We start from the raw sequence: 20947 nt of genomic DNA, 5'->3' as shown, positions 1-20947 counted from the left end.
GTGATCTATTCGAACAATACGACGGATTTCAATTTTCATCGCTTTTAACTAGCTTACGAAATTAGAACAGACATTTTAATTTACCTGCATAATATTCAAAGTATAAACCAACTCAGTTGTATAGTCAAGGTGCTAATAGGACGCGAGAGGGATTCGAAACATTTGAAAATGGCCGCGTAATTGATAAGAACGAATCTCTTCAGTATTTGGCGGCAACTGCGTCTAGCGCGCGCATCGCGTATTTCCGAACGCGCTCGGTCTATTTTTAAAAATTTGGAGTGCAGTGAACTTTTTTAATCTGTGTTTACGAAACTGGGAAAATTGATTAGGTATTTTGACGTTTATTTTTTTTTTTTGCCGCGTATTTTGTCAAGGCGATGGCTCGTGCGTCGATTTTTACATAATGATAATAAAAATACAGCGTACATAAATTAAACAGTAATACATAACTATTTTGCATGTGGAGTCGTGAAATCATTGTTATGAATATTACAATGCGTTATTTTTCATAGCACAATACAATTATTTATTTTTACAACAGCATTGAGATGAACAAACGTTCAAAAATTTAACAAAATAAATATAATAATTATTTTATAACAGAACTAGCTCATGAATCATTTAAAAAAAAAAAAAAAATATTCAAGAAATATGTACCTACTTAAGTAATACATATAAGTTTAAATTCTAAAATATTAAACATGTCTCCTATCTTGAATCATATCTGTCTATTATTATCTATACGTGCGACCCTGATTGTTCCACCGGAATAGTCTATTTTATTGATTTCCTAAAGGGGAAGTGTTACATATTGCTCAATCTATATTTTAACTGTGTCAGATATTTTGTACTTACTATATACTAACTCGAGATTTCACTCGAAAAATTAAAAGATAGATATATACTATTATTATAGAGCTTATATACCTACCTACCTATTATAGAGTTTGTTTGTTTGAACGCGCTAAGATCAGGAACTACTGGTCCGGTTTGAAAAATTGTTTATATACGGTAAAACCGCGGGGCACAGCCTAGTTTTTTATAATATCTTAACGTAGTATTTCTTTGGCAAACTAAAAGTTGAATTGTATCCAAATCTGATCAGCCGTTTTCGCATTATGGAGCTTCAAACATCCGCTTTGAAAGTCAAAATAAGAAATTACATACATTATACTATTAATTTTATGTCTCTATATTAGTTTATAATAATGAATACAGCTAAGAACATAGGTTTCACAGGCAAACCTAGTGAAAATATGTGTGTTTTATCATTATTAGTAATATCGCACCGACTCTATCTGGTTTTAACCTGAATGAAAAAATTACCTCTAATTTTCTTATGAAAGAATTATCAAAATTTGTTCAGTAGTTTTTGAGCTTATCCACTACAAACTTACAAAAAAATCTCTCACATTATTATTGTAACTATAGATAAAGTAATAAAAAGCTCTATTATATTGAAATAAAACAGTCGCCCTTATTTTTTCTATATTTTTTGTACATTTTACCTCAACCTACAAGTTTTTAATAGAACCTTGGTATATAACCTCGTTCTAAGGCTGTATTTACTTATATAATTAACTGTAATTTAGAAGTTATTGTGTACAAGTACTGCTAAATCTCTATATGTACAATTCTAGTGTCACAATGTTAGTTACCATCATAGGTTACCATACTCCTCCAAAACGGCCGATTCTCATGATATTTTCTGTGCATATCGATGATAATAAATAAAGAGAAGTAGGTAATTCACTCGGGTCTAATCTACTATACAAAAATAAGTCGGGTTTTCCTTCCACGGTTTTGCATTCGTTGGAAAGGTCTCGGGCTCCGTGAGGTTTATAGCAAAGAAAAGGTGTCTCTGGTGGCGAAACGGAGTTCGCCCGGTTTGCTAGTACCTAATAATCATTCCATTTGATAATTGATTTGAGACAATTTTTGCCATTAACCTACAATATACTTAACTAGAACTTTTAGCACAAAAAGTCCGAGTAATCCACTTACTGACCGCGGCTACCAACGCTTAACCTGTCTATTCATTATTTACATAGAGAATTAACTCTAAATACCTGTTCACCAATAATGCTATTGTAAAGCAAAATACGACCTTGAGCGTGCATCTTGCGTAACGCTAGTGATGTAGTGTTTGTCATTGTCGATAAAAAATTACCGATACTATTTTATTTGTTGACAAAGTTACGCTCGTGTAGACTACAATCACTTAAATCGTATAAAGCAATGTCTGTCTGTATGTAGGTTTGCTTAGATCTTTAAAACTAGGTACACAACTGATTTTGATGCAGTTTTTTTAACTGATAGAGTGATTCAAGAGTTTTCATTCAACGTTTTAGTAGATAATTTATTAGGTTTAAGACAAAGCGGATGAAGCCGTGGGCGGAATGATAGCAATTTACTAAAACTTTCATCGTGAACCAACCTATCAATTGGTGAAAACAAAATTGAAATCGGTGTAGTAGTTTTTGAGTTTATCGCAAACAGACGGAGGAATTTGATTATATTATTTAGTGATTTTATTTTAGAGGCCAATCAATTAGGATCTTAATGGTGATAAGTTTAACCTTGTCACTTATTTAAATTGATTTAAAGTATCTGTTCTATACGCTTACATTCAATATTTTGATTACAGTAATTTTAATGTTCAACAAAACTTCGATTAGCAACCTTCGCAGTCATTTATGCATAGTTTAATTTTCACTAGGATTAAACAATGAGTAATAAATATATTATGCATCACGTAAAAGCGAGAAACGCAAATAGACATCAACAATAATTGTACATAATATAACTTGATTAAAAATAAAGAGTCTATTTAGTTGAAATGTAGTATGCAATTATTTGCACAGTTTACTGTGGTTTAACGTTAAAAATATATAGTAAAGATACAAGTAGAGTCTGGACGAACAGTAATATCATAAAGCAATCAAAACAAGGCCTATCAACTATCGGCATTAGCAATTAAAATCTGAGCATATTTAATTATTAATACCTTACCATACCTTGAAAAAGAGTCGTCTTAGAAAGTGCAAAGTGCCATTGTGCTCAGCATGTTAATGACGACCTTGACACGGTTACAGTATAAATTCGTCTAGTGTTTAACGTTTTTATGTTCTGCGAGTGTCGCGTAGTAATTGTATTTGACGTTGCTAGTCTGTGACACGGTGTTTGGTTTGAGATACTTAGATTTGGTTGTATTTGTGGGAATGAGAAAATTACTAAACATTTTTGCAAATATACATGCTTTCAGAGAGCAGCTTCGCGTGCGTAGCCTAAAACTGACATATATTAAAACCTTCGAGAATTATCTGTTTGTGAAAACAGAATGAAAATCGGTGCATTAGTTTTAGACTTTCTTAACAGATAGATGCTATGGACGAATTTATTATATAACATTAACATATACAAACATTTATTTGAACAGAAACTTAATCGATACTATGTTACCATGTTAATGTCAATCTATTTTAATCATACTAATGGCTGAGTGGAGCACGAAACAGATAGATTACTTAATAATTTACTGTTTTAGTGAAATACATCGATACCTAATTATTTATTATTAGAAAAGTATACTTGAATTACTAGCGGATTCACTCGCGGACGTAACCCTATATGTATAACCTCTTTACTGTAAATGTTCATCTAAATACGTCCAGTAGTTTTTCGTGAAAGAGTAACAAACAAAGAGTATCAATCCATAATCATAAACATTTCGCATTTATAATACCTGTTACTAGGATAGGATATGTACATTATAAATAATCAAATTGAGTTAGAATCATAAAATGATATATGTATATATATGCAGCTCATGATAAGAACTGCGTAGTAGTTTTTGTATAATACTTACATATTGTAGAAGATTTATAATATTAAATGATTCTTCTCACGTATTCTAATATTAATATCTGCTAGATAAAGAAGCATAAAACATTATAAATAGTTACATTTAGTATTTCTTTTGTAAAGTTTTAAATAACTGTATCAAAGATCAAAGCATATGTTAAAAATCATACATGTCATAAAAAATATATCATCACTACATAGTATAAAACCAAGTAGCTTCCTCTGTCCCTATTATATCCCTGTGTATGCGTAAATCCTTAGAACTACGCAACTGATTTTGATGCGGTTTTTTTTCATAGATAGAGTCATAAGCAATACATTCGTCTCATATTCTCTAGTATAATAATACTAGAGAATAGAGCGATTCAAGAGGAATGTTTTAATTCCATAACATTCATATTAAATCGATAAAATGTCAAGAAAACGAGTAAAGTTTTATCGATAAATCGGACAGTAGCTCATCACTAGCGCAGTGATTTTCACAAAACGTTGTAAATATACTAAACGCTTTCAAGGTTTGACTAGACTATGCACTTGACTTCATTTGTATCTATATTATTAGCTGTGTGCCGCGGTTTTGTACGCGCATTGCTCAATTCCTATTGGTTTTACTGTGGTCATATATAGCCCTATAACCTTTCTCCATAGATGCTCCTCGATTATCTAGGATCCTCGATCCTCGATTATCTAGGTTGTCTGGAAGAGATCGCTGTCTGAGCGATAAGACCGCCTGTTGTGCTCTTTTATTAACAATGTATTGTGTCCTTACTTGTACTTTTCTCTGTGGTGCACAATAAAGTATTTTTGTTTATTTGTTTGTATCTAACAGGGAAATAATTTATCAAATCGGTTCCGTAGATTAGAGCGATCATCCAAACAAAAACACTCTTCAGCTCTTTAATATTAAGGTAATAGATATAATAATATGTTAGGCAATAGGTACCTTAGAAATAAGTATTTCTAACAATTAAAATCTTAATATATATAAATCTCGTGTCACAATGTTTGTCCTCAATGGACTCCTAAACCACTTAACCGTTTATAATAAAATTCGCACACCATGTGCAGTCCGATCCAACTTGAGAGATAGGATAGTTTTTATGAAAAAAAAATCGTAAACATGTAGGTACCACGGGCGAAGTCGGGGCGAACCGCTAGTATTATATAAGGACACCACTTACTAGGTACACTTTCTGCAATTTCCTAATTCATTGTATATATGATCTACTAAATCAGTTTTCCCATTATTTAGTGTCAATATTTTATAGTGACACAGTGAAATGTATTAGTGTTAAGTGCAGAGTGGTTATGATAAACGAAAGAATGATCACCAATATGCCATATTACGGTAAGTTTTATTTATTTTTATGTACTTTAGGGACAATTTTAAAATACCTATGCTAACTTTAATTACAAAAAAAAAATGAAATGTCATCGGTTAAATAAGACAACGATGGGAAATTACGAACATTTTGAGATTATTTTTACGCAAATATCACGCGAGACGCCGCGGGTTTGAGCTAGTTTCATATGGAATAATAACAGCATATTATAAGTAAAATCCAGAAATAATTTTGTACCAGTATAGATTTTTCGGCTATGTCCGGACCTTAGGCTTCAGCTACCTGTGAAAATGACGCAGTGGTCGTTGTTTTTTAATTTTATATTCTAAAAAAGAAAACGACATATTTTCCTTTTCCAGATTTTCTATTCTCCTTACAACGATACCAAAAAACTATCTTTCCCTAGTTATATAATACATGCATTTGGTTCAATCACTCAAACAATGCCGTACATAAAACACAGAAATAGGTCACCTGTGCCTGTTCCACTTACCCGTTGCCATAGTGACGCGGCCATGTTGGCGTTGCCATGGTTACGCGCGTGCGCGGTCCCGGAAGGCGTGGTGTGTTGATACTGCATTTAATAAAATTATTAATTGATTATAGCGTATGTGTGCTAGTGGAACGCGGGGATGTTCTCTCCCTTTTTATTTATTACGTAAATGTATGTCTTTCTCTTTCCGTGTAGGTTCTTTTTGCAAAATAGGTCAATTTACTGTGGAAGTTTATAATGTTTGCTGCATTTTATGCTAAATAGGAAATCGATTTTATAATGACCTTCATTAAGTTAGAAGCTAATTTGATCGTGTATCTATTGAATTAAATACGGGTTGCAGTTAGTAATTATCTATAAAATATTAAGCATTTATACCCGGCGCGGCCTAAGATGATCCCTATGACAGTTCGTCTTAGTGATTGCTCGTATGATGGATCGTGTCGATACTTTACTATTTTATAGGCAAAGGCGTGGTTTGCATTCAGCCACCTCGGTAAACATGTTTTTACAAATATTATAAAATGAATTTTTAACGTCTATTATGTAAACGAAGCGGTAAGTAAAACGAAAGTTTTCCAAAACATAAAAATACACCTTATCATTTTCTCGTAATTTTTAACCCGTTTAACACAGTGTATATTATTTTATCATAAAAATGGAATCCCCCATTTAATTTTTCTAAAAAACTTATATTATCATAGGTAAGTAAATTAACGCGAACGGTAATTATTAATTAAGTATGCTGCGATCTTCTGTTCTATTCAATAGTGAATGAACTATAGCTTAAGCATGGAAAAAATGTGAACTCGTTTCCATTATCGAAATTTGTTTATCGATACTTTCCGCACTAGTCGATAAATGCCAACGATGTAAGTTTTGAAGGACGTAAACGTAAAGTCAGATTGATATAATTTCTCGTAAATGATAAGAATTGTTATAATTCCAACGGAATATCATTGTAATAGGATAAAGCTACGTAAAAATTAATAAATGCCATTTTTAGACGCCTCCAATACGTTTCTAATTTAATGGTGACGCCATTACAAGTTTGTCTCTTGAGAATAACTGTCAGTGTCATAGGGATCATCTTAGGCCGCGCCGGGTATAATTAATACCTTGTAGACGGTAGTACAGTGATAGTGCTTTCATCTATCTTCTAATATATAAAAATCAATGCCACTTTTCGTTGTAATTCCATAACTCGAGAACGGCTGAACCGATTTCGATAATTCTTTTTTTATTATATTCCTTGAAGTACGAGGATGGTTCTTATGTAGAGAAAACGAAAATATGTACCACGGGCGAAGCCGGGGCGGACCGCTAGTATTCTATAATATAAAAATGAATCGCAAAATGTGTTGGTAAGCGCATAACTCGAGAACGGCTGAACCGATTTCGATAATTCTTTTTTTATTATTTCCTTGAAGTACGAGGATGGTTCTTATGTAGAGAAAATGTAAATATGTACCACGGGCGAAGCCGGGGCGGACCGCTAGTAAGTGATATATTTTTGGCATCTGGATAATGAAAATCTATAAATCTTCTTTTGTTTAAGTTAGAAACAGCTGATTTTAGAATCCGATATATTTCAACTAGACGTGCCCCGTGGTTTTATCCGCATTGCTCCGCTCCTGTTGGTCTTTGGGTGATCATATTATAATATAGCCTTATAGCCTTCCTCGATAGGTAAATGGGCTATCTAACACCGAAATAATTATTCAAATCGGACTAGTAGTTCCTGAGTTTAGCACGTTCAAACAAACAAATAAGCTCTTCAGCTTTATAATATTAGATATATTGCTATTTTATGGTAGAGTCTGCTTATAAAACAAAAATGTGTCATTATAAATTATTAGCGGTAAAAAGGCGGTAAATATATGTTGCTTGCTTTTTGTGAAATATTTTTCTAATGAGCTTTCAAATTCAAATTAAAAATTCAAATTAAAATTGATGATGATGTGCCTGCTATTTGATATCATTTGACTGAATTTTCATTCATTATATTATATCTGATTATAACTGACAGATAAGCTAAGCAGAACATATCAGGAACACGGAAGGTGTGAAAACGCCCATAAATGTGTTTTTTATCAGTTTGTTAACAGTTTGAATGTCATTACAAAACAAACAAATACTTTTTAATTATTATTATTTTAGTTTTAGGACCGATTTTTAATTCTTGGTTAGGTACATTCGTCTAATAATTTAAGACGAAGATGTTTTTTATTAGATGTTTAACTCTAGTATCTTTAATATATATAAATCTCGTGTCACAATGTTTGTCCTCAATGGACTCCTAAACCACTTAACCGATTATAATAAAATTCGCACACCATATGCAGTTCGATCCAACTTGAGAGATAGTTTTTATGAAAAAAAAAAACGAAAACATGTAGGTACCACGGGCGAAGCTGGGGTGAACCGCTAGTACTATTATATATCTGTGGTTTTGACTGAAGATTGAAAACATCGGCTCTTACTGAACAAGTACTAGCTATGGCTCTATCCTGGATTTTATAGTGCTCTATATTTAACTGGGTTACATACAATACAAGCCGTTTGCCCCGCCTTCGCCCTGTTGACCGTGGAAATTTGCAGTATACATAATTTATTAGGTTTTAGACATAACGGGCGTGCGGAAAGCTAGTTTAGTATATAAATCAACCTGCTAACTCATTCAAAAAACATCACGTAATGGCAGAGTAAGCCCTAAAAGCGGTCTAGCCTAGATATCTAGTGCTCAGATGCGCTTACTTCTCCCGGATCTAGGTCATTTAGCAATCGGGTCGCATATAACGAGTGTCATTATATAACCGCTTTGTTTATCTGCATGCATCTGGTGGTTCTTGTATTGAAAAATATTTGGTGGTGGTTCTTGTATTGCAAAGTATCTGGTGATTGTTCTTGTATTGAAAAATATCTGGTGTTGGTTCTTGTTTCTAGTGGCTCTGGACTAGTTCTATCGCTCATGTATTATTCTTGATATACTAACTGTTTCTTTTCAAGCAAGGCAGGATCAAGAAGTTGCCAAACGCATTGAAAACGCTTGGAGAAGCTTTTGGTCGATGAAAGAGCTGATGAAAGGAGACTTGCCTCTTTCACTAAAACGAAGGCTCATGGACATGTGCATCTTGCCCATCCTCACCTACGGTGCACAGACTTGGTCATTGACTGATCGCCAAAAGTCCGCACTTGGGGTTTGCCAAAGATCAATGGAGCGCAGCATTTTGGGCGTAAAGCTTTCTGATCGTATTCAAAATAGAACGCTGCGCTCAAAAACACAGATTGTCGACGTAACCCATAAAGCTGCCGAGCTCAAATGGAACTGGGCTGGACATGTTTGCCGGATGTCCGAAGAGTTGTGGGCAAAAATCACCAGTATGTGGATCCCCGACAATGGAAAAAGGCTGCGTGGAAGGCCCAAAATCAGATGGCGCGACGAACTGGACTCTCATTGCAAGGAATGAGCTAAAATTGCTCACAATAGGAAGACATGGACGAGGGGAAGAGAGGCCTTTGCCCAGCAGTGGGACAGCCATGGCTGAATAATAATAATAATACTAACTGTGCCGCGCGGTTTCCTCCGCGGGCTACATCAGTACATCACTGCTCAGTATCATAAAAACTCGTTCAGTGATTTTCCCGAGAAATAGAGTAACATACATACAAACATTCGCATTTATAGCTTTAGAAGGATAGGATGTACTTAATTTTTTTAGACATGTTTTATCTGAGCCGACAGACGATCTGCCTTCACGTATATTATAAAAACTAAATTTAAATATTATAAGAAACGTACAGTTTATCCCTCCTGATCTAATGTATGAATGCAAAAGTGGATTCATTTGTCTTTCTTTCACGTCGCTACGTATTATTAGTTAAAATACCTATATATTTTGTTCATTTATGATTGCCTAAAGCTCATGTTGAGGCTCCTATTTCTGGGTCTATAATTTTAGCTGGTATTATATTAAAATTAGGGGGTTATGGGTTATTGCGTATTTTAATTATATTTCAAAAAATAAATATAAGTTTAAGTATTATTTGAATTACTATTAGATTATTAGGTGGATTTTATATATGGATTTTATATATGGATTTTATATATGGATATGATTTTTAAGTCTAGAGATAGTTAGGAGGATAGAGAGCTTGCCTATCAAAATCAAACATTAATTTATTCAATTAGACTTCTTCTAGAAGCACTTTTGAATCGTCATTACATATTTTAACATTTACCACCGATTCGGAAAGCAGTATCTATGGAGAAGAACCGCCAAGAAACTGCATAGTTGCTCTTTTAAAATATGTCGATATTACATAATATGTAACTTATATCTAAATACATAATATATCATAATATGCCAAAGAACTATATATCCTTCCTAATCTATTATTATGAATGCACAAGTGTGTTAAGTAATTTGTCTTTCCTTCACGTCGCAACGTATATGATTTTTGTGTCTAGAGAAAGTTGGGAGGCTATAAATTCAAAAATCTCAAACTCAAACATTTATTTATTCAATTACAGTTCTTCTAGAAGCACTTTTGAATCGTCATTACATATTTTAACATTTACCACCGATTCGGAAAGCAGTATGTACGCAGAAAAACCGACAAGAAACTGCATAGTTGCTCTTTTAAATCATGTCAATATTATAATGCTACTTTTAAAACATATCATTCCTATTTTATTTCCTTTTACTATTTCTACATTTAGGAAGCCGTGTAGAGATTAGTAACATAATAAGTATAGGGTAATAGGTGGTAATAGGGCACCAAAATTGTGTACTGTCGCACGCATGCGCACCCACGTGCCGGTTCATTGACCTTGTCAAGTTTTCGTCAAGCTGACAACACGGGATGTGAACTGGGTACTCTGGAAATTATGACCTAGAGCTATGCCTAGTTCTTATTTATATATCAATATATAGACCGGGAGATACTGACACAAAATTTCGAGTCATTTGTAACAGGATGGCGGTTCTACAGGGGTCTTAGTACGCAATGACAAAAAGAAAAACGATGGTGTGAACGCTGGTACCGGCGGCTTAGTCGCGTGGGCGTTAGTCGAACGGTCTTAGACCCCTGTAGAACCGCCATCCTGTTAAAAATGACTCGAAATTTTGTGTCAGTATCTCCCGGTCTAATACACTCTCATTAAACGGTTTCCCATTTTATAGTGTTTATGTCTACAAAATAATATTACTTTGTGTTTAAAGGTTTTAATCGACAAATAAATGTAACTTTTTTGGTTTTATCTGGCATGGGAAATTGGGAAATTTTACTGATATAATATTATAGACTAGTTGTGCCGCGCGGTTTCATCCGCAGGCCGCATTGCTCCGCTCTTGTTGGTCTTAGCGTGATGACCTATATAGCCTATAGCCTTCCTCGATAAATGGGCTATCTAACACCGAAAGAATTTTTCATATCGGACCAGTAGTTCCTGAGATTAGCGCGTTCAAACAAACAAACTCTACAGCTTTATAATATTAGTATAGATAGATGAATAAATAATTAATGTTTGAGTTTGAATTTGAAACGTGAATAGGTACCTACTCTATCACGCAAAAACAGCTGATCGGATCTATATGAAATTTGGTATGGAGATGTTGTAAAACTATGTTTTATTGTAGAATGTAGATCATTTATGATTTTCTCAATAGTTAAGTTGTTTAAATAAAAATAAAAAAAACTTTTTTCCCATACTAAGATAAGTGTAAATTATAAGAATGTTCATAGCAAGTAACCTAAATCAAAATATGTTGTATTCCAATAAGAAACAAAGTAGAAAAACACTTTTATATGCAAATAAAATAACGTAGCAATATGTTCGAAAAATCTTATCGAGTAATATTGGCAGTGTAGACGTCTGAATAGCCTGCTACAGACTAAAAATATACAGTATGTAATATACACAGTGTATTAGATGGGTCAGTATAGGTACTAACACTGACTAATAATAATATATGTACTACGTATACAAGTACTAGTAAACTATTTTTATTAGGTAACTGTGGTATGAGTACCTAAGTCTGTAAACCTGAGTAGTTATGAGAAATATGGATCTGTTCTTAGGAACCATGTTATCGATTTTAGTGACAGAAAATAAAAAGAAAGAAATATAATACGTTTAATCATAAATACAATTACAAATAATTATCGCTTATAACTAATACATTATTACATACAATAAAAATTTATGAATTACTAGCTTTCCGCAGAAAAACCCGCATAGTTCCCGTTCCCGTGGGATTTCCGGGATAAAACCTATCCTATGTGTTAATCCAAGTGACCCTCCATATGTGTGCTAAATTTGGTTGTAATCTGTTCGGTAGTATTTGCGTGAAAGAGTAACAAACATACATGCACATACATCCATCCTCACAAACTTTCGCATTTATAATATTTGTAGGCTCGGTGACAAAACAATATTTATAACAATATTTGCATTATCGTGTTTTTAGTTCTTAATTGTATTTATTATATTAGTATAGACAATGTAATAAATTATGAATGTCACGCGAATTGTCGGACAGGGTCGGGTTAAGTAGGTCAGTGTAAAAATCAATAGTTTTAACCAGTAGGGTAGCATTTGTGTAGACTGTAGTATAATAAAATATATTGTGTGCTCTACCCTTGTCCTACCTTGCTTTCTAATGTAAAAAATTAAATAAATTTCACAGATTATAGATACAAAAAAAATCTAATTAGATTACAAGTACTATCTGCAACATATCTATTAACTGGCCTTGTGCGCGCGAATCGCCCGCGTTTTTAAAGAAAACCCGGCATAGTTCCCGTTCCATTAGGATTTCCGGGATAAAACCTATCCTATGTGTTAATCCAAGTTACCCTCTATATGTGTGCTAAATTTCATTGTAATCGGTTCTGTAGTATTTTCGTGAAAGAGTAACAAACACACACACATCCTCACAAACTTTCGCATCCATACTTAATATTATAAATGCGATAGTAACTGTGTCTGTCTGTTACTCAATCACGCCTAATCTACTGAACCAATTTCCATGAAATTAGGTATGGAGATATTTTGATACCCGAGAAAGGACATAGGTTACTCTTTCCCGGGAAAATGACGCAATCCCGGAAATCCCACGGGAACGGGAACTATGCGGGTTTTTCTTTGACTGCGCGGGCGAAGCCGCGGGCGGAAACCTAGTTTATAATATTAGTAGGATTACATATATTCCAACTACTTACTATAAAACTAAGTACAGTTTTGAACCTACATCCTTCTAGTTAACCATTGAACCTATAGTTTGAAATTAAACCAACGTGTTGAAACGTTGAGGCCGAGTATAATGAAACGCATCCTGTAATATATGAGGATATGTGAAATACTAGTTATAAACTCGGTTTTGTTTGTTTTTGAAGTGAAACTTCTTTATCGGGGTTGGAAACAATTTTGTGTAACATTTTTTCGTTACGCGTGACATTTTCCCGTCACGCGCCATCTTTTTCTTATCCCTACCACGCGTGATTCGACGTATTTCTGTAAAGTTGTATATAGTAAATTATTTTTAGAAAAATATGGTCATAAAGAAGTTTCACTTTGTACTTACGTGTGTACACTAGTATACGCACACATTTTTTTTATAGGGATAAACGTGGTTTTGTATGAACTTTGAATAATACCAACATTTCGAATGGTAGTGTATTTTTATTTAGATTTTAAAATTCTATATAATATTACTAGCGGTCCGCCCCGGTTTCGCAGAGGTTCATATTTACGTTTTCTCTACATAAATGGTTCTAATGTAGAGAACCTCGTACTTCAAGGAATATAATAAAAAAAGAATTATCAAAATGGACAATCTAATAATGAAATATTTTTTCTAGTCAGTTCCTGAGATTAGCGCGTTCAAACAAACAAACTCTACAACTTCATAATAAATGCGTTTAAATGAATAATTACCATTTTAAATGCACTTTATGTAAAGGTCATACGAATTAAAAAATTATGTGTATGATTTTATCTATTGCTCTTTTGTCTCTTTCACTCTTATGTATTATGATTGAATATAGAGCGAGATGCAATATTTAGTAAAGTTTAACGAAATGCAAGGAAATTAACACTTCTCTACTAATAAATAATTATAAGAAGTAACACTAATAATATTAAGCTCAAGAGTTTGTTTGTATGCGCTAATCCCAGGAACTGCTGTACCATTTTTTTTAATTCTTTCACCTTTGGATATGTAGTTGATTCCTATGTTCCTATGGGCTGTATATGTACCAAGCGTAGCAATGAAATATATTTCTGTATGTTCTGTTTTCACGATGAAATGGCTAGCCCAGAGTTGATGGTTTTTACATAATTGCTACGAGTACAATTCTTAAAATATGTATATTATTTATCATGAATTTTAAAACCTAATAAATTACATACTAAAACCTTCCTCTTGAATCACTCTATCTATTAAAGAAAACGCATCAAAATCCGTTGCGTAGTTTTGAAGATTTAAGCAGTCATAGGGATACAGGGACAGAGAAAGCGACTTTGGCTTATACCATGTAGTGAAGACTTTCATCACTTTTAGAGCATTAAACCAACAGTGATGATGATGGATGTAAAAAATGTATTGTTTTTATAATTTCTTACTATTTATATATTTCTCCCTTAAATAGCACAAGAGCGAACGGGATAAACCACTGATTAAACAAAAACTAATTAGTAACCAACACACGCTTGTCCGCGGCTCATCCGATTACGACACGATGCCGCAACGACATTGGCGCAATACGTTATCCGACCTGCAGTCAAGGATTTGTAGTCAGAGAGCCAGTTGGCAAGAGCTCTTGGTTATTTGATTTTTTTATAATATAAAAAGTTTATTTAATAATTTATTATTTTAAGATGCTTAGTTATATGAGCTGTAGTTTAATGGTAATTTTATAGTCAGAGAGCTAGTTGGCAAGAGTGGTTGGTAATTTGATTTTGTGTATAGTTTAGACTATACCCATATTTATTTCATTTCAAAAGATTTACAGAAGGTAAAAAGTGGCAAATGGCATATAAATACAGATTACTTTATAGTTACTACGTAAACATAAGAATTAACTCTAAATTTTTAATCCTTTGAATTTTCAATCTTTTTCTGTCATTATGTTCATAATTAAAGAGCATATGTATATATTTCTAGATACTACTTACTTACTACTTACCCACCAAATGGACCCCAAAATACAGGCTGTCCTAGTTTGGGGTCCAAATGTTACATGTTTGTACCTAATCCACAAATTGTTCAATAAATGATTTTATTATTATTTATTATTATTACTTAATTATCATGCATATGGTACGAAGTTACAACTAGTTTTTCCTTTTCACCCTAAATCAAATATTCTTGTGGCAATACAGGGATATGAATGAAACCGCGTTAAAAAATTAAGATAAGATCGGCAAATAAACAGAGTAGGGACCCCCATAAAATATTTTAACAAACATTAACTCGCACTACTAAAGTATTTTTTAGAAAACACAATATAGATCAATATCGGCTTTCCAACGACAATTATGTATTATAAAATATCGCTTAAAATCTCATTAGCTGTTTATTTCTGTCACAATACAGCAATGTTCTATGCTTCAACGTAAAAAAAAAAGTTGGACTAAATAAATCACACGAATCTTTGAAAGTTATTTTTGTAAGCGAGTTGAGACATCGTTCCCTAATTTCAGTTTTCGGGAAACGGTATACCGTTACTGAACGTTATGCGTTAGTTATTTAATATTTCGTTTTAAAACGGTATTTTTTTGAAACTGGCCACTAGAATAAAAAAAAAAAATCAAAAATAAAATTGCATTCGAGTTTGGAACGCGCGCGTCAATTTTTTCATTACGAATTTTCGTCTACGAGGGGTGCTTGTGTCTGTGACATTTTTGTGATTTTACGATTTTTTGAGTGAAAAAAATTATGTCCGTGCACACGATTCCTTTAATTACACCGTTTATTCGTGGACCGAGATTCCCGTATAGAAAGAGTGAGTAAATTTTTGAAATATTTTTAGTAGGTACCTACTGATACTAAGATGAAAACTTAACTTTACGCAAGTTCAAATAAACTTTTTTATTTCCATCATAATAAACAAGCAATTTTAATAATATTTGATTTAAATTATACACACGGAAATATTTTTCACAGAAAACTATTGAGATGAAATTATCGTGTTGCCTAGCAACGCGTAAATAATATTTAAAAAGTACATGTGACTGATAAATGATAATACTAATAAATATATAATAAAATAATCATATTATAAGGTTAGTTTAACATATTATTTAAATATTTCATCTAGTACGTACTTATACATATAAAAATAATTTTCATCAGTTGCATAGCCATCTAGACGACGAGAGTTCATGAACCTTATTAACTATTTCTTTGATCAAAGTTTGTATGAAAATGTACATATTATTAGGTACATTTATTTAAAAAATGTGAATATCATCCCATAATAATTGTTAATTCTTTAATAATTATTCAATAACTAATTATAAGTACTTTATATGAAGATTTGTAAAAGGGATATTGACCCTAGAAGGACACTGACCTAGGGTCATTGCACTTTTTAATAAAAAGTCAAAAATGCAGATAACAAATAATTTATTCATGTCTTAACATAGGCCCATAAGAAAAGTATACGGGCGATTTGTTTCTTTTTTATTTACCTAGTAGAAATTGTCATATTTATTTTGTTTACGATGTAGCTGTGCCCCGCGGTTTTACCCACGTTGATCTGCTCCTGTAGGTCTTAGCGTGATGATAAGCCTATAGCCTTCCTCGATAGATGGGCTATCTAACACCGAAATATTTTTTTCAATCGGACCAGTTGTTCCTGAGATTAGCACATTCAAACAACCAAACAAACTCGGCTCTATTAGGTATATTAAAAAAGATTTGGGGCCCGTTTGGGCTCTATCATTTTATACGAATCAATAGTTCCTGAGATATCCACGTTCCATCAAACGATTCAGCATTATAATATTTATCCCGTAAATATAAATTACTAGATTACCGCCCGCGGCTTCGCCCGCGTTTTCAAAGACAAACCCGCTAAGTTATTTCCGGGATAAAATGTAGCAGGTCTATGTCTTACTCTGTTTCTTCAGCTACCTATACACAAAATTTTATTGTAAATGGTTCAGTAGTTGGTATTTGCGTGAGCGTAACAAACATCCATCCTCACAAACGTTCGCATTTATAATATTAGTATAGTTTTTTTATACTTTCCTTGTTAAGATGGTCTACGGTAGACTCTAGCTCATAGCATTGGTGACATTTGCCGATTGGCAGCCTTCCAATGCGTGTCGTTGACTCCTGTCACACGCTGGTTTATGTTTTAATCGTTTTCATCTTGTGATAGAAGTCAATACAAACTTTAGATGTAAAAAGAGGTCAAAAAGTTGGCTGAATTGAGAGAAATGCAGCTGTTATCTAAACTCAAACTCAAACATTTATTTATTCAATTAGACTTCTTTTAGAAGCACTTTTGAAACGTCATTACATATTTTAACATTTACCACCAACATTTACCATTTAAAAAAAGCTCTATCTACTTCTACGACAATAACAACAATATTTTTAACTAGATTTCTACACGCGGCTTATTTCTTATTAAAACTTTGTATTTCGCTTATTTAAACCCGCATATTTCCCGTTCCTGGGGGATTTTCGGGATTAAAAGTAGCGTAGGTCTTCAGCTACCTACATACTAAATTTAATTGTAATCGGTTCTGTAGTATTTGCGTGAAAGAGTAACAAACATCCATCCATTATCACAAACTTTTGCATTTATATATCCAGAGATGAATAATGGGTGCTATATAGGTCATCTAGCTCTATCACATTCCCACATTTTGATACTGCTTTTAGACAGCATGGTAATTTCCTGGACGCATGTATTGTAGTTAGGTTAAACTAGTGGTGGCAATTCGTAAAAAGATTCTACAAATGACAATACGTATTGTTATTTGCTTCCACTGAACATGCACTATACGCTTTATGACGGATTCGAAACGCATTAAAATAGTATTATTATTTGTCTGTTTGTTTTACATTTTATTAGCAAACTAGATTTCCACCTGCAGCTTCGCTCGCGTTTTCAAAGGAAAACCCGCATAGTTCCCGTTCCCGTGGGATTTCCGGGATAAAACCTATCCTATGTGTTAATCCAAGTTACCCTCTATATGTGTGCTAAATTTCATTGTAATCGGTTCAGTAGATTATGCGTGAAAACCATACATACATTCATACAAACCTTTCCTCTTTATAATATTAGTATAGATTTCATTCTATTAATGGAATAATTACACTGAAAAAGATAATATTAAGGTGCCATAACACCCTCGTTTTGGCTTTTATATTTTCCGCCCGGTTAGGTTACTTACTGACCGGATATGCCTTTCAGAATTAGGAGCGGTGTTATTTTTAATCGTTTTTATAATACCCTTAAAATTATAAGTACAATGTTTTGTTACATTATTTAAGAAAATATTAAGATTATATACTTGCTTATGATAAGATGTACCTAACTCAAAAAACTACTGTTTCGATTTTAATTAATACTAATTAAATAAATTACTTAAACCTAAAAAGATCTTTACCAAGTTATTCCTATGCTATCGTATGTTTCATACCGCGTCGAAGTCAGAATGCTAACATTTTTTTAAATTCCATTTCTATGCTATGTGAAAGAAAACTTCCTCGACAGTTATAACTAGTTCCAAGGTCAGGGTCTATGAAATGACATTGTGTGCAATTTGCAATAGTATATTTATTTATTATAATTAATGTGAAAGGTTGTTGTGATTATGCAATACGGCTATTTCCATGTTTAGTTACAGAATAATTATGTATTATTTGTTTTACGTTGATAAAAGTATTAGCCTACCTACCATCAACTTACTGCGTTATACTTGAAATAACTTTGCCTACTCTATCACGAAAAATTTTTTCTCTACACGCGAACATCTATCAGGCAAAAGTTGCCTACACACATAAATTTGAGCGGCAAAATTTGCCACATATTTTTCGTAGATATGAAAAAGTTGCCCACGAACACATCTATGACGAAAAATTTGCCGACAGGTATTTCTCTACCAGACTCTACATTCGGCAATTTATAATTAGGCAATATTTGCCCACACATACATCTCTACCACTACATATTTGCCCAAAGCGCTCTATTGGACTCTAAATTTAATTACCTTCTCTTGTACATCAGTATGTATATATGAACGTCACTTGCAGGCAAGTCGCCGTTTTTAAAAGTAAAGTACTTACAGTATTTAATTTTACACAGTAAATTTCCTTTTTTCCCCTCCAAACAAGCATTGTCTACCACAGCCCTTATTCAAAATGACCGTCTCTTGCAGGCAAGTCGCCGTTCTTCCCCGGCGTGGAGGAGGCGAGCGTGGCGAGCGCGGCGGGCGCGGGATCGCCCTCTGGCCCCGGCGACCAGACACAGGACGTCGTGTCGAGGCTCAGTGCTGCAGGTTAGTCTTATTAGCTGGCAAATAGGATATATAGGTCTTGAATAATAGTAAATTCCTGTAAAAATTTCATGTGTCCTTAATATTTTGTCTTGAGTGTAAATGGGAAAATCTGCGTGGAAACGATTTAACTTGTATAAATATTTACAAATTTCCTATGCTATTTCGTGAACACTAAGCGATATGAGTATCTTGTATTCTTATTTCTTATTAACAAAGTTATTATTTAGTGACTGGATAAAAAAAGCCCAGTATTTTATAGGGTTAACAATAACTTGCTTATCCGATTACCTACCATTTATAAAAGCCTCGCTGGTTTAATGTTTCGATCAGTGGAATCATGTCTCTATCTATTGATTGATGTTTATCGATTGATTGTTAGTGTCTTTTTGGATTGATTGGTGTCTCTATCTCTATTGAAGTATTCGCGAGGCTGCTTGCTCTATTAGATCCCGCCTAATCTATCGATAGACACCAAAAAATCGAGTGAGACACCGGTCAATCGACAGTCTAATCGATTGATTGAAGGGATGAGAAAAGTTGAGGTATATAAGATTAGAATTAAGTTTGGTGTATGCCGTAAATAAATAAACGAAGGCTCGTGGGTTCCAGGGCTGTCGATGTGCGTGAGCGCGCTCGGTTCGCCGGCGCGCTCGTCGCCCGTGTCGGCCGGCTCGGAGCACGGCGAGCGGTTCAGCCGGAAGGTGTTTGTGGGGGGCCTGCCGCCCGACATTGATGAAGGTGGGTGTGTTTACATGTACATACACACATATTTATTAAGACACACATATTATACAAATTAATATTTTCTCTTGCTGCGATAGCTCTATCTCGATAAAAAATTTATAAAAATCCAAATGTTTATAAATTGTTCAACATTAACCCATATGTATTAATCTTAATCTTACAAACATAATATTATGGTTTTAATAAATATATTTGTCTTTTTTTTCCTATTAAGAAATAATTGAAAATAATTTTCATATTTTTTTTCTTTTCGTGATATTTTTCGTTCCTGCTTCGCTCCTAATTTTCGTAGTTATCTTTTAATAGCCTTCCTTGAGGAATAGAATATCAAAAGGAATTGTTCAATTACTTCCTGATAGTATAACAGCGTTTGACTAAACAAAAATTTTCAGTGATCACATAGTATTAACTTATCTACTCTACTAATATTATACACGGATGCATGTTTCTATTTCACGCGAAAACCGCAAAACGGATTTGATGATACTTTTCAGTGTTATAGCTATGTACCAAATATGACACATAATCCAGAGAAATACTAACTTTAGCCCGTGGGTTCGTTACTATGGGACACTATCAAACGTGAATAAATAAATACAAGCGCTGGCCACTTGCGATCATCATGGGGTCCGTAGGTAATCATTGTGTTAGGGTAATGGCTCAATTGACGAGGCGCACCCAGTGTAGAATGTTTGTGCTTCCGCGCTTACAACGATTTGTGTGTTATTTTTATTAACAAGTAACTGGTTCATTTTAGTCGGAGATAAAATAGCTTTTCGTTTTTCGTGACTAAATGTCCTGTGGCCCCTTTGTGGGGTAGAGGGCGAAATTTTCGTTTTTCGTATTAGCCAGTAATTTATACAAAATTAGACGTGACTAAAAAAATATAGCCTATATTACTCGCTAAATATTAAATCGTTATCTTACACAGCTATGAGTTTGAATATTTGTATGGCAGTCACGCAAAAACTGCTAAAG

The 20947-nt window shown here is 33.6% G+C and overlaps 1 protein-coding gene across 5 annotated transcripts in view; it reads left to right on the top strand.

Moving 5' to 3' along the window:
* The window catches only part of LOC123704680 (translational regulator orb2), a 47054-nt gene that overhangs the window by 18020 nt on the left and 8087 nt on the right, over positions 1-20947 (top strand). The window contains exons 1-4 of one of the 5 annotated variants that reach the window (XM_045653100.1): positions 217-329; positions 5133-5212; positions 19106-19225; positions 19820-19963. In XM_045653100.1, coding sequence (XP_045509056.1) covers positions 5173-5212; positions 19106-19225; positions 19820-19963 — 304 coding nt within the window. In that variant the 5' untranslated portion in view covers positions 217-329; positions 5133-5172. Of the gene's footprint in view, positions 1-216; positions 330-5116; positions 5213-15513; positions 15712-19105; positions 19226-19819; positions 19964-20947 lie in introns of those variants that run through there. The other 4 variants (XM_045653099.1, XM_045653098.1, XM_045653097.1 and 1 more) reach the window with 4 other exon arrangements.

This window comes from Colias croceus, chromosome 30 (genome assembly GCF_905220415.1).
Source record: "Colias croceus chromosome 30, ilColCroc2.1".
Taxonomy (NCBI): Eukaryota; Metazoa; Arthropoda; class Insecta; order Lepidoptera; family Pieridae; genus Colias; species Colias croceus.
This window is presented reverse-complemented; position numbering and strand designations above follow the sequence as displayed.